This window comes from Mustela lutreola, chromosome 13, assembly GCF_030435805.1.
Source record: "Mustela lutreola isolate mMusLut2 chromosome 13, mMusLut2.pri, whole genome shotgun sequence".
In the NCBI taxonomy this organism is placed as follows: domain Eukaryota; kingdom Metazoa; phylum Chordata; class Mammalia; order Carnivora; family Mustelidae; genus Mustela; species Mustela lutreola.
Window position 1 is genome coordinate 8,917,916 of NC_081302.1, and position 23,876 is coordinate 8,941,791.

Sequence of the window (23,876 nt, forward strand, 5' to 3'; positions counted from 1 at the left end):
TCTCTATCTTTAACCCATAGTGCCACCAAGTGGAGGTCGGCTAGATACAAAAAAAATCCTTTCCAATAAAACAACTCCACTGAGCTAAGGAGGGGATAGACATTAACATACTCTATTTGCATGTTCATTTGCACTTTATCATACAGTGGATGAAATTTAATATGGTGCATAAAAATACTATGCTATGTGTACATCAGCCTGAAATTTTAAAAATAAAATAGCATCCAATAAGTTATATGCATTTTTTGGCATTTCATTTTTTTTGCAGAATGATTAGAATCTGACGAAAAAGTAAAGGCCTTATATGCAGTGTGCTGAGTAGCTCTTACGGTGCAGACCCCCTGGAGAAGCAAGTCACAGTGCTATGATTAGAGGGAAGCACCCATAGGTCTTACCCTTTGGGCTCATTTTCAAGGATCACATTATCTTTTACAGTTGAAACTCGGAACCTGTGTCAGCTACCAGCGGGACAGTAATCCTCTAAATTGGTGCCGGCAAATATGGGAGCCACGGGTTGCTGTTTAGATCTCAGTTTTAAAATATTACAGAAAATTAAAATTTCACACGAGTCACATTTCAAGTTCTCAACAGTACTGGTCGCCGGTGACTACCGTAACGGGCACACAGAGAACGTGTCCATCATCCCAGGGAGGTCCACTCAGCAGCGCTGCTTTAAAGCGGCTCCTTCTTCCTCGATTTGCGACTTATTTCTCTAGTAACAGCCGTGTGTCTGCTATACTGCAGCTGCTTCAGGTCTGAGTAACCCTTTCCCTAGTACTGAATGACGACTAGCCAGGATCAAGAAACCTCGTTAAACAGTACGAAAAGTGGGGCAAATCATCATAGAAGCTATAGAACTGGGAACAATTAAGTTAGCCAGGACTTTACATCAACTTTAAATAGTCTTTAGTCTTTTGGAGGTTAAAAAAAAAGGCCCCTCAAAACCCAATGAAAGCTATATTCCAACTCTCAGAAAAACACACATATATAAAAACTTGAAGATAATTTCAATGTATTCACAGATTTTCTAAACTTATCCGTGTACACAAGATTAAGAACTGTCACTTTAAATGGCTAACATTCCGCTGAACAGAGCCCTGGAGCAGTCATTGTCTGAAAGTCTCCCAGCATCCACAATCATTAAGAGTTCATGGGATCTTATGAGAAATGTTCTTCTTTGGTCGGGAACACATGTGAGGAAGAAGTCATTGATTCCAGATTGCACATTACCTGTATCCTTTCCTTGAGTGCCTTTGGATAGAAGTCATAGCCATTTTTAATGCCAATATGATATTTGCCTGAGGGATTTGTCCAGCTCACAGGAATCTACAGAAAAAAAATAAATTGTCAATTCCCTAAATGCTTCCCAATTCCAATGATTTACTACTAGGGAAAAAGGCTATTTCAATTCTATTCCGATGGCTCAACTTGGATGAGCAAGGTTCTGTATCAGAGCAATATTTCTAATATTCTAAGGCGTCACTTAGTATCTGTCTGGCTTTTCTTTTCATCCATAAATAAGGTGGTTCACCTAGGATACCTTTCATTTACACTATGCTTCATAGTTTATAAAGTGCTTTCAACATTTGTGACCTCACTAAACTACTACAATCTTTAGTTCTCAAGCATCCAAGGACACATCACCTCTCCCTTCTCAGACCTACTGCCAAACTAGGGGTGAGGGGAAGAGGTCCAGACCCTCTGGACGACACTTAGATTTCCTGTTAAGAAATACAATCCCTACAATCAACAGGGTTAATGCCTAGATACTTAAAATAGCTCTTTAAGAAAAAAGTTCTATAAAATCATGTTAATTATATATAACATCTTATAATAGTTTTTCCAAAAATCGAGAAGTATTTTAAAGCTTCTAATTAACAGAATGATGGAAAGAGCATGCCTGGTGACAAATGGAAAAAGCAAAAAAAAAAAAAAAAAAAAAAAAAAAAAAATCAAACTGCTTGTCCAAACTGCAGGAAGGGTGAAAAGAAAGTTAGAATCTAGCTCTATCACAGATACCAAAAAACTCAGTGTAAAGGTCATGTGCCGTAGGTAAACCTGGCTATGAATCCAAACTCTCCCACTAACCAAAGGGGACCCACAGGTTCCTACTTCATGTAAAAGGAAGAAAATGATCCCTACCTTATGATTTGCACATATACTGAGCGTTAATCCACTTCAAATGTCCACCAAGAAAAGGTGGAATATTCACACTTTTTGTGATCACAGGACCCGCGATTAGAAACAGCTTTCAAACGTGTATAAATCATGAGATTGAACTCTAAACCACTCAGACTTAGATGACTCATCAATTCTTACTTGCGCAGTATTTTTAACTGGCTCACCTCCATGTCGCTCATCAAAGTATTCCCCAGGTGAGAAACTTATGGATGAAATTTTCTCACAACCAAGTAGAGATAAAAATGCCATTCACAGAACTTCAAAGATCTACTGATTTTTTAAAAGCCTGCCTATATCAATAATTATTTCTGGAATCAAATGGATGTCTGGAGTATGTGAAATTTTACATATTGTTGACATATAAACTACTGCTTTTCATTCAAAACTTACCAACCTCTTTTAGAGAACAATCCCTGTTCTCTAACTTTAAGGTCCTTGCTATAGCCTGTAACATAACAACAATACAGTGTTGCAACAACAACAAAAAGGTAAGTAGTCACTAGCTGGCACATTCAAAGACTGCTTCACCACAAGTGTCCCACTACACAGGTCAGGTAACCCTGGGCTAGTGGCAACTTCTTTGCACAAGGAGATTATAAAAGGTTGTGAAATGCTGAAGGAGTAAATGGAATAACTCATTAAAACAAGTGTAAGATAAGCAGGTGCTAACACATATTTAACCAAATTACTTACATTATATATAATACAATGAAAATAATCCATGAAATTTCATGTATATTTAATTATAAATGAGATCAATCAAAAAAACAAAGAGGCAACCCACGAAATGGGAGAAGATATTTGCAAATGACAGTACAGACAAAAGGCTGATATCCAGGATCTATAATGAACTCCTCAAACTCAACACACACGAAACAGGCAAACATATCAAAAAATGAGAAGACATGAACAGACACTTCTCCAATCAAGACATACAAATGGCTATCAGACACATGAAAAAATGTTCATCATCACTAGCCATCAGGGAGATTCAAATTAAAACCACATTGAGATATCACCTTACACCAGTTAGAATGGCCAAAATTAACAAAACAGGAAACAACATGTGTTGGAGATGATGTGGAGAAAGGGGAACCCTCTTACACTGTTGGTGGGAATCCAAGTTGGTGCAGCCTCTTTGGAGAACAGTGTGGAGATTCCTCAAGAAATTAAAACTAGAACTTCCCTATGACCCTGCAATTGCACTCCTGGGTATTTACCCCAAAGATACAGATGTCATGAAAAGATGGGCCATCTGTACCCCAATGTTTATAGCAGCAATGGCCATGGTCGCCAAACTGTGGAAAGAACCAAGATGCCCTTCAACGGACGAATGGATAAGGAAGATGTGGTCCATATATGGAGTATGATACCTCCATCAGAAAGGACGAATACCCAACTTTTGTAACAACATGGAGGGGACTGGAAGAGATTATGCTGAGTGAAATAAGTCAAGCAGAGAGAGTCAATTATCATATGGTTTCACTTATTTTTGGAGCATAACAAATAGCATGGAGGACAAGGGGTGTTAGAGAGGAGAAGGGAGTTGGGGGAAATTGGAAGGGGAGGTGAACCATGAGAGACTATGGACTCTGAGAGGGGTTTGAAGTGCGGGAGGGGGAGTGGGAGGTTGGGGTACCAGGTGGTGTGTATTATAGAGGGCACGGATTGCATGGAGCACTGGGTGTGGTGAAAAAATAATGAATACTGTTTTTCTGAAAATAAATAAATTAATTTTAAAAAAATGAGATCAAAATCTCTAGGGTCCACATACCCAGACACTTCTCAAATCACTACTATGTATTTTCCTTACAGTAAAGGCAGACTGGTTGGTTACAAAAAATTAAACTAAGGAAAGTAAAAAAATAAATGTTATAATCATGGTTCTGCTATCTAGCATTAACCAATTTTGAGTAAAGGTAATTTATGAGGCAATTATGGAATATGTCATTTCACCTATTTGAGTATTTCATACATACGAACTTATTTTCAGTCTCTTCTGAGTTTCAAAGCTTTATATTTTGACCATCTTAAGCAGATATCTTTAAAATGATTTTATTACATGGTAACTACTGTGAAAATTGATGAAAAGAAATCTTGGTTCGAATACAGTCACAACAGCCAGCAGGGGGCGCTCTCATGCCCTACCCTCCACATCAGTTGCTGACCCAAGAGGAAGAGACTGGGCCTTGTGAGCCGATACTACAATACCACCTGAACAGGAGACCGCAAACTCTAGTGGACTTTCTGTTTGTAACAGCCCTTCCGGCTTCCCCGCCTTCCTCTGTCCTCTGTATAAAACAGTGGTCCTCTCTTTTGTTCTGGGTGGGGACTTGCCCATGACTTTGCCACAGGCTACTTGTTTCAGACTGCAATTCTCTGCTATTCCTCAATAAACTCATGTTTGCTGGTAAAATAACTGGCAGTTTTAAGGTTAATACCATAATGGAATCAGCGGAGTTTCATATGAGGAACAGAATTTTTTTATTAGTAATTACATCTCTTTTCCCAGACTCTTTTAAAGAGGGGATGCCTAATGAATCGAGCATTTTCTTAACAAGCCAAATGCCATCATGAGTGTTAATGTTCCAGGCAGTAATTTGTTTTGTTTTGTTTTTCTAGACTTCAAACTATGTTTCAGCCTGTCAGCCTCATGGTAAAGCCAGCACACTCCTTTAGCTACGCCTGCCATCTAAATATGGGACCAAATTCAGTCAAGTCATTCTCTACGCCTAGACTTGATTTTTATGTAAGACTAAATATTGATGATTTAAACTTTAAGTTGGATGTGGTAGAATTTAAAAAGCACCATGCTCCCTTCCAAATGTCTACTAAAATTAGAAAATTACAAAAGGAGAAAAAAAAACCACCCAAAGGGCACAGAGAACTGGAAATGATACTCAGAAGCTGTATCACCCCTATTTTAAAGGTTGCAAAGTAAAAGGCACCACTGAAAATTTATGGGAAATTGTGATGGTGGGTGTTGGGGCAACTGGTCTTCAGATGGAAAAGAGGATCCAGGATTCCTGTTTTGAACTAAGCCTAAAACCAATTCCAGTGAATTCTGGAACATGAAATGAAATATGGTGAAAGTATTCAGAAAATGAAAGAGGAGCAGATCTTCATGCTCTCGGGGTCAGAAGGATGTTTTAAGACATATAAAGTCCTCACCAAAAGGCAAAGACTAATATCCAAATATATTAAATTTAAGAACATCTACTTATCCAAGGACACCATAAGGGAAGTGAAAATAGATATACAGAATGGGAAAAGATACCAGAGACATCCCATCAGAGGACAGGTACTTAGAAAGTGTAATGGAATCCTACAATTTAGTGAGAAAGAAAATGATTCAGGAGCGGAACAAAGAGGGCACATGGACTTAACAGGCACTTTACAAAAGAGGAAATCCAAATGTCTAATCAACATAGGGAAAGCAGCTCAATCTTATTCGTAATTTAAAAAATAAATATTAAAACCACAACATCATAGACTCAGATTCCCAGCATATTCGCAAAGATTAAAGAGCCTAAGAATACGAAGTGTTAGCTGTGCAACTATTAAAATTCTTTTACACTGCTAGTGGAAATGCATTTTAAGTGCAAATACTTGGAAAATCTGTTAGGCATCACCTGGTCAAGTTGTATCTCTATGAGTCAGCAATTCCACTCCTAGGTACACATCCTGGAATTACCTATACACACAGGCACAAAACATGTACACAAGAGTATCCTCTAAAGAGTTGTTAGTGCCTCCCGAACTGGAAGCAGCTAACTGTTCATCAGCAGTAGAGCGGACGGAAGGGGTGCATGCACGCCACGGCACCTTGCACAGCAGTGAGATGAAACAAGTCACTACCGCATGCGGGGCCATGGCTGCATGACCGTCTTCTTTTGAGGCTTCAAGACTAACAGTCTGCAAGACTAATAACAGTCTTCTTTTTAATGACCACTGTAACATACCTGAACATCTGCACATCCTTGAAAAAAATGAGCTGAACACTTACATGGGTGTGTGGCGTACAGATGGAGATGGGAGCTGACACCAATAAGACTGGGGGCAAGTAAGTCTGTATGAGGAACAATCAGACTCCTGCTGCCCGTCCCACATCCTGCCCAAACCTGACAAGCCAGGCAACTGGACATGGAACCAGAGAGATGTTGAAATGTCAGCTTTCTAGAGAGGTTCACACAGCAGAGGGGTGAGGGGAGACATACAGAAGATTCTGCAAGAGATCTGGGCACTAAGCGTGAGGGCTTCTCTCTCACCCTCTCTTCAAAGCCCAGGCCAGACACGCTAAGGTCCTCTTGGGAGATCACTGCACAACCCACTGGGAATACGTATGCGGGAAACTGCCACTAAGGGTCCGCCACGACAGCACCGCTGCCCTCACCCCAAGACCCCGCACAAACAGAGAGCACGTCCATCACCGTCGTGTGCCCTGCTAACCGAGGGTCAGAGAGGAGAGCTACACACCGCGGGCAAAGCTCTCAGGTAGAAAGCAGAGCGCAAGGAAGGAGGAGGCAAAGAGGAGGAGAAAGGGAAGGGGAGAGGTAAAGAGAAAAGGAGAAAAGGAAAGGGAAAAACAGAATGGGAGGAAGAGAAAGGTGCATAAAAAGGAAACTAGAAAAAAATGAGACAATATTCTCACAGATAAAATGTTGCATACATGACCCCAAAATATGCTTAGTGAATATGAGCGGAATTGCATTTAAAAATAATAAGCAAAATTTAACAAAATTCAATATGAGGGCTAGGAAAGAGTACTGAGAAATCTCAGAAATCTTTCAGGAAGGAAAAAAGCAAATGAAAGTAATGAAGAAAAGGTGGAAAAACATAAGAAAATTGGAAGACCAACTCAAGAGGACCACTGCCCAGTTAACAGGAGTTCTAGATAAAAGAAAGGCAAAGCAGTGGGAGAAACTAACCCGAGAAAACATCAGACTCAGGAAGAGGCGAGATTCTTCCTGACTTGCAGGTGCAGTTTTCTCACTGTGACCTCACACGGCAGAGAAAAGACAGCAGAGACTAACTGCCTCATGAGAGCCTCACCCTCATGACCTCATCCAACCCAAACACCATCTCCAAATACCATCAAATCGGGTGTCAGAGCTTCAACATACGACTTTTGGGGTCATACAAACAATTCAGTCCATAACACATGGAAAAGGAAGGAAAACTTGGATGTTAATGCCTGCTTCCTGCCCGTGGTAGGCAGATTCTAAAGACACCCCATGCCCTTGTACAGTCAGTCCTCTCCCCTCAGTGAAGGCTGGGTCTATGACTATTGGAACTCTGACTGTGTTATTATAAGTAATATTGGAAAGGTGAAGGGATTTTGAAGATACAATCAAGGTGTCTAATCAGGTGACCAATTTAATCAAAGAGGACATTACCCTGGTGGAACTGACCTAATCAGGTGAGGTCCTTAAAAGAGAGACTAGGGCCATCTCGAAGGTCAAAGAGATTCTCTAACCTTAAAGCAAGCTGTTTTGAGTTCTACGGGTGCAAGAAAAATGATTTCTTCCAACAATCAAATGAACTTGGAAGAGGATCCTGAGCCTCAGTAGAGAGACCACAGTTCCAAACAACACCTTATTACAGTCTTCTGAGACACAGCAGAGAGCCATGAAGAGCCAGACTCTTGACCCAAGGAAACAGCAAGATTAATAAATGCAGGGTTGTATGTGGCTTTAAGGCACTAAATATGTGTTAACTCATGATGTAGCACAGAAAACTGATACGCTGCCACAACAATCTTAGCCAGAAGAGAATGCCTAAACATGATTCAGATAAATGGTAAAAGATGGGCAGAGTTTCATACAGCTCTTTAGACATAAACACAAATTCATCTTCCAAACTAATTCTGCTTATTGGTTTAAAAGATAAAGAGTACTGAATCACAATCAAATTTTTGACATCTAACAAGCTCATTAGCTAACAACTCATCAACTGCTTTTAGTATCCTTATCATTTTTCACGTTACCTTAACTTTCTACCCAGGTCTTTCTACCAAGTACAAAGAGTAACACAAAGCCGGTCACTTAAGTCCATGATTATTAAAGCCTAAATATTTCATGTTCCTACTTCTCAGAAGGACCAGGAAAAGATGAAGGCAAAACTACAATTGGTCAATTTTCCTACCTTTCTACCCGAAACTTAAAGTTTTTAGAATTTGGCAATCGCATTGAAAAATATATCCCAATTTTAAGCTCACTATCAAACAAACAAACAAAACAAATTTTTCAAAGATGGCCCCAATGACCTCCACTTCTTGGTATTCATGCTCTCAGTTAAATCCCTTTTCTCTTAAGCATGTGCTGGATCTCATGGCTCATTTCTACTGAAAACAAAATGGCAGATGTGATGGGATGTCAATTCCAAAATTAATTTGTGAAAAGACCATGGTCTCCATCTTGGGCACTCTTTTTCTTGGATTACTCACCCAGATAGGATGTTCATACTGCATGGTATGACACAGCCCCAAGGAAAGGAACCAAAGCCTATCAATAACTACCTGAGCAAGCTTGGAACAGACTCCCCTTCCCCACTCGGGCTGAGCCCTCCAATGAAACCACAGCCCTGGCCTACAGTAACCTCAGGAGAGATCTTAAACAAGAGGCGCCCAGCTAAGTCACACCCAAATTATGGACTCACAGAAACTGTGAGATAATAAATATTAGTTATTTTAAGCCATGAAGTTTTGGGGGTAATTTATTAAAGAACAAGCTAACATAAGCTAAAACATAAGACACCAATAACTAATAATAAATATTAGTTATTTTAAGCCATGAAGTTTTGGGGGTAATTTATTAAAGAACAAGCTAACATAAGCTAAAACATAAGACACCAAACATGAGCTAAAACCGTAAGACACTTTGAGGCAACAGTATAAAAGAAGGTTAAAAAAAAAATCGATAAAAAGATTAAAGTTCTAACCTTGAGCACTCTTCCTGAAAGACCAACAATCTCACCATCTTTGGGTTCTACTACTGTCGCAGTATTCACATCACCACTTCCTGTTGTATCAATGATATCAATGATTTTTGGTTTTCCATCGGTTGTAACCTGAAAATTAAAATAATTAGAAATTACAGATTTAATTTTTTAATCCTTAAAAAAGTAATGCTAACCCCCATATATATGCAATGTGCATACACATACATAAAATATTCTATGAAATCTGCATCAATTAAAAAAGAAAACTGAATTATTTTAAGTCAAAGAGGGATAGATACTTAAAAAAATTTAGTCATGGAAAGCATCACAGAATCCTTCAAGTGATTTTATATATTTAGTTAATAAATATTTACTAACCATTTACTAAGGCAGCTGTAGGGACACACATAGAAGCAACCAATACACAGAAGTCCCTGATCTCACAGATCCTATATTCTACTCAGTCAATAAACATGTCAAATATATAACATGCCAGACGGTGGTAATTACTATGGAGAAAAATCGGGCAGAAAAAGGAGGTAGTGTGGGGATTCCAACTTTCACTAGGTTGGTCAAGAAAGAGCTCACTGAAAGTAACATTTGAGTAAATATCTGAAGAAGGTGAGCTTTGGGCCAGACAAGAACAAAACTTTAGGGAGAAAATATGTAATAACATGTAATTATAGGATGTTCACTAGCATTCAAACTTAGTCCAAAGGTCAAACTTAACATTCAAACTTATTTCTCTCAAGGCTTTGTCGTCTCAGAAATCGATACATTCCCAGTTGCTCAAACCAGAAAGTTAAAAGTCCTTCTTCTCTGATTCTTTATTCTAGTTTACTCTTTACATCAAATCTGTCAGGAAGTCATCTTCATTCTATCTCTAAAACACAGCTCAAGTCCATCTTCTCCCCTTGATTTTCACCACCAGAATCCTGACTCGCTCCCCACCACCACCCCCTTGCCGTCGTAATGGTGACGCTCCTTGCAGGCCTCCCACGGGCCATTCCTGGCCCCCATCCCAGGCAAGTCAAACGAGCGGTACAATGCCCGCTCTCCACGTGGTACCCTGCAACGGATCCCAACACACTCACTGCAAAGGCCTCTGAGAGACCTGGCCTGCCCCGTCCGGTCCTGCACCACTCTACCACACTGGCCTCCTTTCAATTCCTGCCACGTGCGAAGCTCTTCCCTGCCTCCCACTTTGCACGCACGGTCCCTTCGCTTGGAACCCTATGGCCCTTCAGCTGGTCCACGGACATCCGTATCTCATCTTCCAGTGTTCGACTGAAATTGTCACTCTTCAGAAAGGCCTCCCTGATGACCTCTTCTGGAGCTGCCACCCTAAACCGGAATCTTATTCTTTCTCACCATACCTTGTTTCCTTCACAGAATTTGTAATTCTACAGCTAGCTGACTTCTGATGTATTTCCACTATTAGAAGATAATCTCTTTTAAGGGGAAGGGCTATGTCTATTTTACTCACCAAATTCCCCCAAACCTAGCACTGCCTAGTTGGTACTCAATACATATTCAGTGACTGAATGATCTGACACCAATTTATAATATTAAGAGTGATTTTCTATGGCATGGTTTCTTGGTCAGTCCTCAAATTTTCATTTGGGCCACGCTGACTGCTATAGGAAACAGCAGTACTGTATTTTCATACTGCTTTTGTTGGAAAAATCACTTCTGGGCTAGCCTCGCAAAGGAAGTATCTAGCATTCGAGATATATATACTGAATTATTAGCAGGAAATCAGGCATGGAGACACAAAGACTGAGAAAAGACGACGAAGAAGACCCTTACCCTTAAGGAAAAAAAAAAAAAAGCAATGGAGAAACTGCCCAGAGTATCATAGAAGCACAGGGTCTTCCAAATCCTTTGCCTCCTGGAGAACTCACACTCCTAAGATCAAGCTTAGTGTCCCTTTCTGTGTCTTCCTAGGCATCGCTTCCTCCCACCCACACCCCTCAAATGCAGTGTCCTTAAAGCTCTGCAGTTTAAGGGTTACCCAAGACATGAACAGGGAAAGTCACCATGTGGAAGAAACAAAGGCAAACATCTTTTTCTTTATGAGGCAGAAGCAAAGGGGTCTTGATGGGTCCCAAATCTTATTCCAATAACACTGTCATAGAATCACCAGGGGTCACAGAGACCTTTCTGGGACAGCTGTTTTTTGTTTTCAATGTATAGTAATTTTTACGCTAATGTCTATACTAGTAACAAAATAAGTAATATATTCCGGAGGCTCAAAATCATCACCAAAACACTGTTGTGGAAGTCACACCAAACTATGATAAGATTATGATAAAACTTAAATCAGTTACTGATTTTGAAGGGATTGGTTAAATATCCTTAGAAATAAAATAATGAAGGAAAAATGTAAGAAAATCTACCAAAATAAAAAATGGAAACAAGAGGAAGCTAATATTCCCCCATAAAATTAAAACTAGCTAAATCATGTACTAAGAATTTAAGAAAACAACGGAGTTCAAAAAGTAGTCCAAGGTAGTATGTAATTTGAAAGCTAGGCCATAGCACCATGAACACAATCACCTATCTCTATCTCCTCATTCAATGAGCAAACAACTTCAGTGACTTGAGATCAAGAATCACAAGAGATCACTAACAAGCCAGACAGAGATCTCCCTCATTAGAAACCTCATTAGCAGTATGGGCAAAGGAAGAAAGCCTAACGGGATTTAGTGACTTATTTACTATCCATTATTGCCACAAGCTTTACTTGTTAGCATCTCTCTTTCATTAAAAATCCTTATTTATGCAATTTTCTATCTCTATGTCTCTTTCTTCACCATTAGGTAAAGGCAATCACTCATTGGAGACAGTAAGACAGAAGAGGGAGTTTGGGGTTAGGAAGAAGAGGTTTTAAAAAAGCCAAACCAGCTGAGGAATTTGCAATGGAGCTTTGGGAGAAGGAAACTGAACTACTACCATCCAGAACGAAATCCCTCATCTTTTGTGGGGGGTAGCAGGGGGTGGGGGGTTGTATTACACAGCAAAGAGGGACTGAACCACTGCCAGAGCTGTGAGTAGAGCTAAGGTAGTAATCCAGTCCATGTACTGGGGTGGGGGACTGAGAAGTGCTTACAGGGCTATGCTGGCTGGACAAAACAGAAACTGCCCAAAGGTTTTCCCCAAATGTCAAGAATCTGAATTACTTTGTGTCTCCACTGAATTGATTATGGTCCAGGTGCTGGTGAGGTGGGTGAGAAATAGTCATTAGACATTAGAGGGTCAAAAGAAAGGGGGGAGGGGAACTGCAAATCACCCCCAACAAAACCAAGTGAATGTGTAAGTATTTACCTGAAAATATTATTTTAAGCAAGGGAAGATATTTCTTAAGCAAATACTATTATTATGACTATTATTCTCAAGAACGGTCTACCATCAGAGCATGTCTAATGAATGAATCGGGCAGGCTCTACTTTCAGAGAGCTTACAATCCAGCTGGAAAACAAATTAGCAAAGCCATAACTACAACACAGGACAATAAATAAAAAAGGTAAGGACAGTATCTATGAAAACATGTAACAAAATGCAGCTTGGGGGAATTCAGGAAGACTAACCAAGTGAAAGGTAATAAAAATTAAAATCAACTGCATAGCACCTAATATTAGCAACCAATTATATATATGTGATAACTGACTTATTGTGCTCAAGTATTTTATTAAATGTAAAAACAGAAAAATTTTTATAGAACCACTTGTAACCTTCCCCAAAACATTTTTTCTCCATGAGGAAATTACATACACTGTGCACACATATAGACTTTTTTCCATTCAGCAAAAATATTTAATGTTATAAGTGCATTTCCTACAAAATGAATCTGGATATATGCTGTCAAAGAATTTTAACTCACGTATGAAAAGAGGTTATGTAAACAGAAATACTAAAATGGAATATTTTAGGTGATGTGTGGGGGAATCTGAACACATTGCTAGGAGAGCAAAAACGAAAAACACGCAAATAACTGTGGGCACAAACTGACCCTATTCATCTTGAAACCTCAGGGCCTCACACAGTGGTGGACACACACATGTAAATGTATGCTGGGGGTCTGAATGAAATCAGCACATATCCCAAAAGTTAAACCCAGGTGGGTCTTAAAGGATTAGGCAGGAGTTTGCGGGTGAGGGTGGAAGTCTTGCAGACAGATGAACTTAGATGTTTCGGGAAAGGGTGGACTGTTCAAGGTGGAAGCGAAGGGTTAACAGTGGGGTGGACAGAAGTGGAGAGGGGAAACGTAGAACCAAAGCACCATGGGGAGGTCAAGCTGGAGGGTGAAGCGCTACACAAAATTCAGATTTTGGAATGTTTAAGCAAAGGCAATGAAGACATCAAAATTTAAAAAGTCTTGCTTTGTATTAAACAAGGGTGTTACAGAAGGTGTTTCTTTTCTTTCTTTCTTTTTTTTTTAGGAAAATAATTTGGTAATGTGAAGGATGGAGCAAAGAGAAAACTGGTGGCAGGGACCCAACTGCCTACTGCATATTCTTTCCGAGGGCCACCCTGACCCTGAAGCCAGCTCTCACCATTCCCTCCCCCTCCCCCAGTCTTGGTGACACCTGCAGAGGACATCCTTCAACTCAACCTTAGACACCTGGCAGGTGCCTGGATATTTGCTGAGGAAAGATGTAATCATTTATCTACTTATTACTCCCTTCATGCTGTCCCCCCTTTACTTTTAACAAGCTCGGGCGTATATCACAAAAGAGCGCTGGACCCAAAGCAGTCACTGAAGAATGACACCCCACTGCCTTCTCTCAAGTGTTTAACTGGGCCCGGAATCCTCTCCGCAGACCCATCTGGCTTTCCAAAAGTCCGCTTTGGCCTCTTCTTCTTTTTTCATTCTTTCCTTCCCTTTTATTTCTATCCACCTTCTTATCTTAATAGTGTATACAGAGAGCTACAAAATACATTTGCTAAAGCAGGAAAAAAAAACTTAAAAACTCCCTCACCTGTGCAATCCACCTTACTAAATTTCTTTTAACTGGCCATATTTATGTCAATATTTCCGTTACAGTTGTTAGAAGAGTTATATTTTCATTTCATTTCAATATTTTATTGCTTCAACATTTGTTATTGCATGCGAATACCTAATGTATATTTATCCTTTAGAAAGCTGATTTAAATTCCAGTATCAACTCTTTCTAAATAAAACTGCTTAAAAAAAAATAGTGTTTACTTAACACTTTCCTTAAGCACTTTTTTTTTTTTAAAGAGTTTATCCATTCACTTGACAGAGAGCCCAAGTATGGGGAGCTCCACGCAGGAGAGGGAGAAGCTGGCTCCCCACTGAGCAAAGAGCCCCATGCAGGGCTCGATTCCAGGACCCTAGGACCATGACCCAAGCTGAAGGCAAGCGGAAGGCAGACGTGCAACCCACTGAGCCACCCAGGCGCTTCTCTTGAGCACTTTAAAAAATCACATGTAAATAATCTTCTCAATCAATTTTCATAGCAATACTGTGGATGAGACCTGCTACCACTTTACAGAGAATAATGGAACAATATGATAAGCAGATTGGGAAGTTCTACAAAAGCATTTTTGCGGAGACACTCCTCCTCCAAACTCTCCTGATCCTCTTATTATCCTGACAAAAGAACCGGTAAACACTTAGCCCAGCTGTTCCCCTCCTACTTATCCCTATAAAAAGTAAACACACACTACAACAGAATGGAAACCATTACTACTCTGTAATAAAGGCTCAATGAGGTGATAGCTGTCACTGTTTGTAAGTCTTCGGTGTTATTCATACAACCGTACCACTAGAGCGACCGGCAAGGAACACACCACTTGCTCTTCTGATTCACCAAAGCTTCCTGGCCCTGCCAGCCTGAGGTGTGTGGCACTCCAGAGTGCCGCTGAAGAATTAACAGGAGGAAGCAAGATTCCTAGACGGATTCTATACCGTCGGTCAGAGTGGTTCCCTTCTCCCCCCCCCCCCCCCAGCATGACATCCTAACCTCCAAAAACGCTACCTCAATTATGAGAAAGCACCATAAAGGAAGGATCCAGAGGCCAGAGGGTACTGGGGGAGGAAGAGTCATTAAACTTAAGCGTTTAGTGTAGAAAGGAGGATAAGATACCCAGATGAAGGAGAGCAGCGTCCCATAGGATTAGCCAGGTTAGATTTTTTAAGAGAGGCATCTTCCACGACGGTGACATTTCACCTCACTAAGAGGCTAAGGCTAAATTTACAAAAAGTCAGACTCTGACGACTTAGAATACGTTTATCAAGAGACACATTTTTTTTTTCAAGGTACCTTTTGATACGGTACTTTATAAAGATTTCAAAAGGTGCCTAAGGCAAAATTAAGTCTTTTTTTTTTTTTTTTAACCGTCAAGTGTGCTGTCTTACACTTTGAGGCTAAAAAAAAAAAAAAAAACAGAAGCCTAATTTAATAATGCCTGAAGAGTTCGCCAAAACCAAACTAAATTAGGTTCTTATGTAAAACAAAGACTAAGCCATGCGTTTCAATGACCCTAAACAAGTACATCGCAGAAGATGGTTTAAAAATAGAACGCACAAAACTACCCGAGGAAACAGTTCCGGAAGTTGACCGAGTTATCTTCTCGAAACCCGGCTTCCATGTGGAACACAAACAATTCTGCCCAAAGCCCGATCTCCCGGACGACACCGGTGAAAAGGAGGCTCTGGTGGCTCATCTGCCCCTTCTCGGTTTCCTCCCCACCCCCATCCCCACCAATACTAAAAACGGTAAAAATCCCCGCTTGAAAATCGCAGGCAGGGACCGGCGCCCGAGACACGAGGGACCCGCGGAGGAAGGCGGCGTGCTGCAACGGGGCCCGAGGGCCCGGGCCTGGCAGCCCCCGGGCAGGAAGGGGATTCCTGGGCAGAAGGCGGACCCAGGCGCCCCGGCCCGCCGCGCCGGGCACGCCGCTTTTGTCTGGGCCGGGATGACGGCCCGACGCGAGCCCCCCGCCCGCCCTGCCGTCCGCCTCCTCCCGGTGCCGGCTCCCGCTCAGCCGCAGAGCGGGGTTCGGCCTGGCCTGCGGGGCTCCGAGGCTGCGTCCCCTCCGCGTCCCCGGCCGACCCGCCGCCCGCGCCCCCGCGCCCGGGCCCTCGGCGGCTGCCGCACCTGCATGCCCGGAGCCCCCGGGTCGACCCCTGTGTCCAGGACCGCGATGAGCACCCCCCGCCCGTCATACTCCGGGTAGCGACAGAGGAAGGAGGCGGCCCCGGTCTCTTTCTTGGGCAGGAGGCCGTGGAAGGGGAAGGGCTCCTCGGCCGCGGCGGTGGCCATGGACGCAGGCTGGAGGACGAGGAAGAGGCAAACTGCCAAGCTGCGCGCGGACGAGCGGCGCGAGGACACCCGGGCAGCCGCGGGCCTGGGCGGGGGCGAGGGGCGGGGCCGGACGCCGACCAATCCCGGCCCGCCAGGGGGAGGCGACCAATCACGTTACCGCTACGTAAGCCAAAGGCGCCGCTCTGAGGCGCTGGGCCCGAGTGTTGCCCTGGCCGCAGTGAAGGGGGCGGAGTCAGAAGATCCCGGTGGAGATTTTGGTTCTGGAACCCGGGGGTGTTTAGGAGCGGAGGCGGCTGCGAGCGAGGGCGCCGTGTGTCCCGAGCGAGGCAGTCTCCGAGGGGCGGGGCAGGAGGTGAGCCGCCAGCCGGGAGTAGCTGGAGCTCGCTTGGGGCGAGCGATGGTTTCCGGACTTGAAGTCGTGGACGAAAGTTTCGGGTCGCCTGCTGCAGGAGCCCCCGCTGCCCCGAGGAAGGGAAGCGGGCGCTCGAACGCCGGAGTCCCTGGAGCCGTGGGACATCGGCGATTTGCCCAGACGTCGGTTTTCTGAAAGTTTCTTCGAGTCACTGCTGTAGGGTTTGCGTTTCCCTGTCAGTCTTCCTGTTTACCCCTTTGATCGCAGCCTGCGGGGTGGGGATCGACCCGAGCTTCGGGCGACAGGAAGTGGCTTCTGGGGCGTTCAGTTGGCCTCGTAGGCAGCAGACGAAGTGGGAGGCTGAAGTGGGCCCCTCCTGTCCTCACTGATTACATACCTTTGACTTCTGAGATTTCTAAAAAACAGTTTTACCCCTTAAATGGAAGTTCCTCGTTGTTCCTTTAAGGTCCACTCACTTCTCGAGCCACCGTGTGCCGTTTTTCAGGTAGACGGTGACTGTCAATTGCTCCGAGCCGCACGGGTGGGGTTCCGTAGCGCTCTGTACGTCTGTATTCTCGCCTGAGTAATCTTGAGCCTTTTCGCCTGTGCCAAACAAAGACTCTTTTGGCAATGTGGTGAGGCTTCGGGACCCTTTCCAGCCGTGTTTTTAAACAGCTAAAAGGAAATACATAGGAGTACAAAGGACATTACGTTGACATATAGTTGTCAGAAATATTAAAACCAATAGCAGTACTTTATGTGTGTATATAGTAATAACATATGTGTTTCCTTCCATGAAATCACAGTAAGCAAATAAGCTCCCGTAATGTCAAAATGGTAAAGAGCATAAACGGTATTTTGAGTTATCTGAAATAACTACTATGATGGGAAACTGACTTGTATTGGTGAGAAAGTAATAAGCAGTAACTGCTAATACTACTCTGTTTTTTGCCTCCATCTATAACTGAAGAAAACAAATTTAAGAGGTTAGTAAAATAAAGATAATATATATATTTTTTCCTTTTTCCGACACAAGTTTTTGAGCCGCTTGGATTCTACCATGGACCTCAGGTTTAAAATGCCTGATGGAAAGGGAAGCCCTGTTTTTGCCAGTCTCCAGTCCGCAGGATTTAGAAAATCCTCCATGCACTCCCAGAAACGACTGTAATGGCTGTGGGGTTGTTTTAATGATTACTTGACCATTCACTCGTTTCATAAATCTCGGAGAACCGTGTTCTCTTTAATGGAGAGGAAAAGGAGAAGAGTCAATGCTTTCTTTCCTATTCCCAGCTGTGTTTATGTTGCCTCTAGAGAAGAACTTCAAAATAATAGGAAAGAAAAGGGACAAACCCTAAGAAGATAACCAATGTAGAGCATATAGTGACAGAATGAAATAGCCCCATTTAAAATGAACCATAGTCTAGTCATGTCCTTTTACAAATGAGCAAACAAAGCCGGACAAGTTAACTGACTGCAGTGAGTTACAAAAACAGTTCATGATGGGATGCCAGGGAGGCTTAGTCCGTCGAGCATCCCATTCTTGATCTTGGCTCAGGTTGTGATCTCAGGGTCCTGGGATTGAGCCCCACATGGGCCTCCATGCTTAGTGTGGAGTCTGCTTGAGATTTTCTCTCTCCCTCTGTCCCTCCCCCTGCTCACTCATACATACTCTCTCTGAGGTAAATTTAAAAGTCTAAAAAAAAAAAAAAAAAGTTTGTGGAAAAGCTGGCTTTCTGTTCTCACAGTCCCCAGTATTTTCTACCCTGTCACATTGGGCTCTGCTGTAGCACCCATCAAATAGGCTCCTGTAATCATGGTCTTTAAATTTTTTTTTCTTATGGATCCCATAAAAAAGTTTTAGAAAGAGTATGTATCCTTTTGTACAGTTTTAAGATGTTGAAAATTTGTCATGAGTTTAAGAAATTATGAACAATATAATATCTGGCATGTGAAAATATTGGCATTCTTTTAATTTATGATCTATAACAAAAGCGTGTTTTAATATTTAACTTTAAAATTTTTCCTGGGATCAAAGTGTTAACATTTTTCTTTTGGATTAACTTACCTCTTCATTATTAGAAAGCTGATCAAAACACTGTGGGTAAATCTTAAACTTTAATTACAAATTACAACAGAAAGAAAAAATTTACTTAAAATGTGGCTTTTAAAAAGATGCACGAGGGGACGCCTGGGTGGCTCAGTTGGTTAAGCAGCTGCCTTTGGCTCAGGTCATGATCCCAGCGTCCTGGGATCGAGTCCCACATCGGGCTCCTTGCTCTGCAGGGAGCCTGCTTCTCCCTCTGACTCTGCCTTCCACTCTGTCTATGCTCGCTCTTGCTCGCTCTCTCTGACAAATAAATAAAATCTTAAAAAAAAAAATGCACGAGATTCACATAGGGCTTTTATTAAAGATAGTTTTACTGACAATATTCCAAATTGTCCCTTTATTTGATGCCCCAGGAGCTATTTCACCTGCAGACAGTAAACAATAGCAAGATGCCCTTTTTGCCAAAAAGGGGGAGACCCAGATGTGACAGGTGCAAAGGAGAGTAGGTATATCCTTCCACCACACACATGTCTAAGAGGATTAGTTTAGAAAAGAGATATGACATTGAATGTCTGGGTATTCATTATCTGTGACTTGGTACCACAGTTTTAACCACTATTTCTTATAACCCTTGAAATCACTTTTAACTCATAATGAAGTCCTTTATTCTTTGTCTTCAAACCATAGCATTCACGCTCTGTGTTTACATTCTTCCTTCTTCGATTTAATGACATTCTCCGCTAAGAGGAATCTTTCAATGCTGAGTCAGTTTGCAAAACTTGACGAACAGCTTGACAGTTCTTTGGATATGGGAAGGAAACAAGGAGAGGCTACTTGGAGGGAACAATGAAGATACAGATAAATAAAACAAGAGCTTAGGAATGGGAGGAGGAGGTGGTGGTGGAAGGGAAGGAGAGATCCAACAGGATCACACAAAGGCGTCACCTACCCTATCTGGGGCAAAGCAATAGGCTGGACACATGAAACCTTCCCACACAGCATTGTTCAAAGCTCAAAGTGCTGCGCCAGGTGTCCTTGATGTCCACCTCCCATTCCATCACCTGCCCATTTGAGAATGCAGGCCAGTGCAGAGGGGCTGGGAGAGGCAATAGCTTCCTGTGAGTCACCTTCTTTGCAACTATTGTGGCACCACATCATTTAGAGAATATTTTTTAATTGGGTTTCCAAAACTACGTAGGAATTTTGAAGGCTGCTCCTCCCAGGGACCCAAACTTGGAGTGCCAGAAAAACATGTTAGACTTAGGGTTCCAATGAAAGGCTAAACCTAATAATGATCCTGTGTACTCTGACTTGAGCAAGAGAGGCAGAGAGTCCGCTAGTAAAAGCACTTAGAAGTTAAGGCAGTTTGTCCTTTAGGACTAGTTCTGCCACTAATTAGCTTCATGACCTTTAACAAAACCTCAGGGTACTCAACTACAAATCTGGAGGTTTTATCAGAGCTAGATGGGAAAAAGAATCTCTCACACAGGTAATCAAGGACTGCCGTTAGTATCGTGCCGCTGGCATGCGGTGGAGATTCAGTGCGTCAGGGCTCGTCCTCTCATTTAGTGTCCTACTCCCTAAAGTTCAGACTTAGATAAAGTAGACAAAGTGATATTTTTCAAAGAATTATTTAGTTTGCAAAAAATCAATTTAGCATATACTACAACCTTAAAGCCTGTTTCCTTGAGATAAAGAGATCAGTTTGTGAATTTGTGAAACATAATATGGACAGATAAGCTTTTACTATTTCTAGAACTTAATATTTTAAACAAAATATATCTCTGACCTTGTTGAACTATTCCTTTTCCTTTAATAAGAGAATACAAATGGAGAGCGGTTTATAATAATCTCTATGTGTATGTGTATATGTGTGTGTGTGTGTGTGCGCACATGCATGCACCCACATATCCTGGGGTGGTAGTGTTTTAGGTGCCAAACTGATAATTCTTTGAAGTCTTCTGAAACTGACTAAAATCTTCTGGGGGAAGAAAAAGCTTTTCAGTAAATCATAAAGCATGTTTGCTCTTCCGGGCTAGCTTTGGGGAATATAAAAGGCATTGAGAAGGAAGAAGGAAGAAGAGACTTTAAAAAAAAATTTAAAGTCTTTCAACCCATGGAATGGGAGAAGATATTTGCAAATGACATATCAAATGAAGGGCTGGTATGGAAGATCTATAAAGAACTTCTCAAACTCAACACCCCGAAAACAAATAATCCACTCAATAAATGGGCGGAAGACATGAACAGACACTTCCCCGAAGAAGACATACAAACGGCTCACAGACACATAAAAAAATGTTCAACATCACTAAACATCATGTTTAGCTGGGGGTACCCGTGAGAATTTGTATTTTTAGTGAAGGCCCAGGTGATTCTTCTCATCAGGATGTTTGGGAAACTACTCTTCAGTGCAGACTTGCCTACTCCGTCCTAAGCTCTGTAGTGCAGAGAATTGAAACTGGAAAGTTTCTTTAAGATGTCTGTCCCACTGGGTAAGGTGCTGGCTATCAGTCCCACGCTGCTCTGCCTTGCTTTGTGATACAGGAGCTGGAGCCCAGAAGTATGTCTCCCTTGCCGATTGCCATAGATTTAAGCCCTGCCAGATTTCTAGTTTGTCGTCTCCAAGTTAAGTCCTCCCATATGCTTAAGAACCCACTAGGATTAGGAATCCCCCCTATCTTTGAAACTACATTCAAGGACCTCCATGATGCTAACCGAAGGTAGATTCTTACCTTCTTACTTGACCATTATCAGCAATATTCAGGAGCTGGAGCCCAGAAGTATGTCTCCCTTGCCGATTGCCATAGATTTAAGCCCTGCCAGATTTCTAGTTTGTCGTCTCCAAGTTAAGTCCTCCCATATGCTTAAGAACCCACTAGGATTAGGAATCCCCCCTATCTTTGAAACTACATTCAAGGACCTCCATGATGCTAACCGAAGGTAGATTCTTACCTTCTTACTTGACCATTATCAGCAATATTCAATGCGGCTGACTACTGCTTTTCTCTGGACAGACTTTGGTTTTGTCCTTGTTTTCTGGCTTCACTCTGTGTCTCCTTGGCTGAATTCTTCTTTGCTCCTGACCTCTGGCTTAGAGAGGCCCGACAACTCAGCCCATGGACTTCTCTTTTCTAACTACACTGAACTCCCTTGATGATGAAATCTTGGGGCATGGCTTTCAATATCCTCTTTTCACTGAAGAGTCCCAAATTTGAGTTGCCAGCTTGGTTCTTTCTTCTAAATTCCATCTGCCTGTTTGATACCTAACATCTGATACCTGCTTGGTTATGGAATACAAACATCAAAACTTCACATGCCCCCAAATTTCATTGCTGGCCTTACCAGACCGATTCTTCTCCCAGTGATCTTCTTCTCATTTCTGGAAGCATCACGCTTCTAGTTGCCCAGGTCAGAAATCTTGGGATCTTCCTTTTCTCCTCACTCTTCATCACACACCCAGTGCGGCGGCAGACCGTTGGCTCTCTCTTCCAAATGCACCCAGAATCTGAGCCCTCCCGTCACTTCCATTGCGAACTCCTTCATCCAAGCCAACAGGATGTTTTGTCCAGGTTGTACAATCGGCTCCTCTGTCATGATAAGCTAGATTATGCTGTTGTCATCCCTTCCTCATCTGTTCAGGACTCTATGACAAAATAAAAGAATACCACTGACTGGATGGCCAAGGACCGTCTCTGGTACCGGCAATGGCTGCAAAGCTGGGGTAGTGGCGTCACACTTAGTGGATGCTTAGAGCTCATCGAGAGGAGAACGTGTCACTATTGGCAGTGTGACTCTCCTCTAGCCTGGCAGTCTAACCATCCACAGAAAATGCTTTACTCCGAGTTAGATGCTGCACCTAAAGCAAGAGCACATTACCTGAGAGGTAATAGGTGCTCAGCCAATGGTAGTTATTACTAATGAGGAAGTTAGAACTGAAACCTACACCTGCTTTCTACCATCACTCCTTGTGAGCCACCCTATACATCTCATTTAGAGCTGCTGAGAGGGTCAGGCCTTTCAACAAATATTACAGCGCATCGATCATATGCAAATGTTCCATTAGACACAGCAAGGAACACAACAGTTCCTGTGCTCGAGAAACTTCAGTTTCATGTTTCCTGCCATACAATGTGAGGGATCTGGGGCTGTGAACCAAATACACTGTTCAGCAAGACAGAGTACTTTTCCTTCCTTCTGTCTCAGCCATCAGAAGGTTCTCTGTGAGACGGCTCTAGGAACAAACCGAAGGTGCTTTAGACGAGCTCCAGAGAGTGGCTCCACTGTCTTACCAAATCCAAGAACCATATTGTACAGCACATCCCTGGAACATAGGCCTCTTGCACAGCTGTAACTTTGTATCTACTGAACAATAGCTCCTCACATCCTCCTACACCATCTCGTAACCACCTTTCTACTGCTTGCTTCTCTACCCTTTGACTCTTAGCTGCCTCTTATGAAAGGACACACGCGCTCATGCAGAATTTGTCTTCCTGTAGTTGACTTAGCTCCTTCGGCATAGTATCTTCCAGGTCCATCCTGGAAATGACAAAAGGCAAATGACAGAATTTCCTTCTTTTTAAAGATTGAACTACATTCCATCGTATGTACATATTATATATTCTTTGCCCACTCATCTGTCAATGGACATTTTGGTCATTTCCATATCTCAGCTGATGTCAATAATGCTGCAGTGAACATAGGAGTGGAGACAGGTCTTTAAGAAACTGATCTTAGTTCTTTTGGATCTATACCGAGAAGTGGGATTCCTGGGTCAGATGGTGACTCTATTTTCAATTATTTTGGGGATCCTCTGTACTGTTTTCTGTAGTGGCTGCGGCATTTAACATCTCCATCAAAAGTGTACACGGGGGGCGCCTGGGTGGCTCGGTGGGTTAAGCCGCTGCCTTCGGCTCAGTTCATGATCTCAGGGTCCTGGGATCGAGTCCCACATCGAGCTCTCTGCTCAGCAGGGAGCCTGCTTCCCTTCCTCTCTCTCTGTCTGCCTCTCTGCCTACTTGTGATCTCTCTCTCTCTCTGTCAAATAAATAAATAAATCTTA

The 23,876-nt window shown here is 42.4% G+C and overlaps 1 protein-coding gene across 6 annotated transcripts in view; it reads right to left on the reverse strand.

The window, feature by feature from the left end:
• The window catches only part of TPP2 (tripeptidyl peptidase 2), a 75,231-nt gene extending 53,350 nt beyond the window's left edge, over window positions 1-21,881 (reverse strand). The window contains exons 1-4 of one of the 6 annotated variants that reach the window (XR_009346847.1): window positions 21,770-21,880; window positions 16,248-17,442; window positions 9,121-9,249; window positions 1,231-1,326 (exon numbers count right to left, since the gene is read on the reverse strand). Coding sequence is in view for 4 of the 6 variants with exons in the window: in XM_059143795.1 (XP_058999778.1) it covers window positions 1,231-1,326; window positions 9,121-9,249; window positions 16,248-16,412 (390 nt within the window). In the remaining 2 variants the exon portion in view is untranslated. Of the gene's footprint in view, window positions 1-1,230; window positions 1,327-9,120; window positions 9,250-16,247; window positions 17,443-21,769 lie in introns of those variants that run through there. The other 5 variants (XR_009346848.1, XM_059143795.1, XM_059143796.1 and 2 more) reach the window with 5 other exon arrangements.
• Window positions 21,882-23,876: the final 1,995 nt, after the last annotated feature.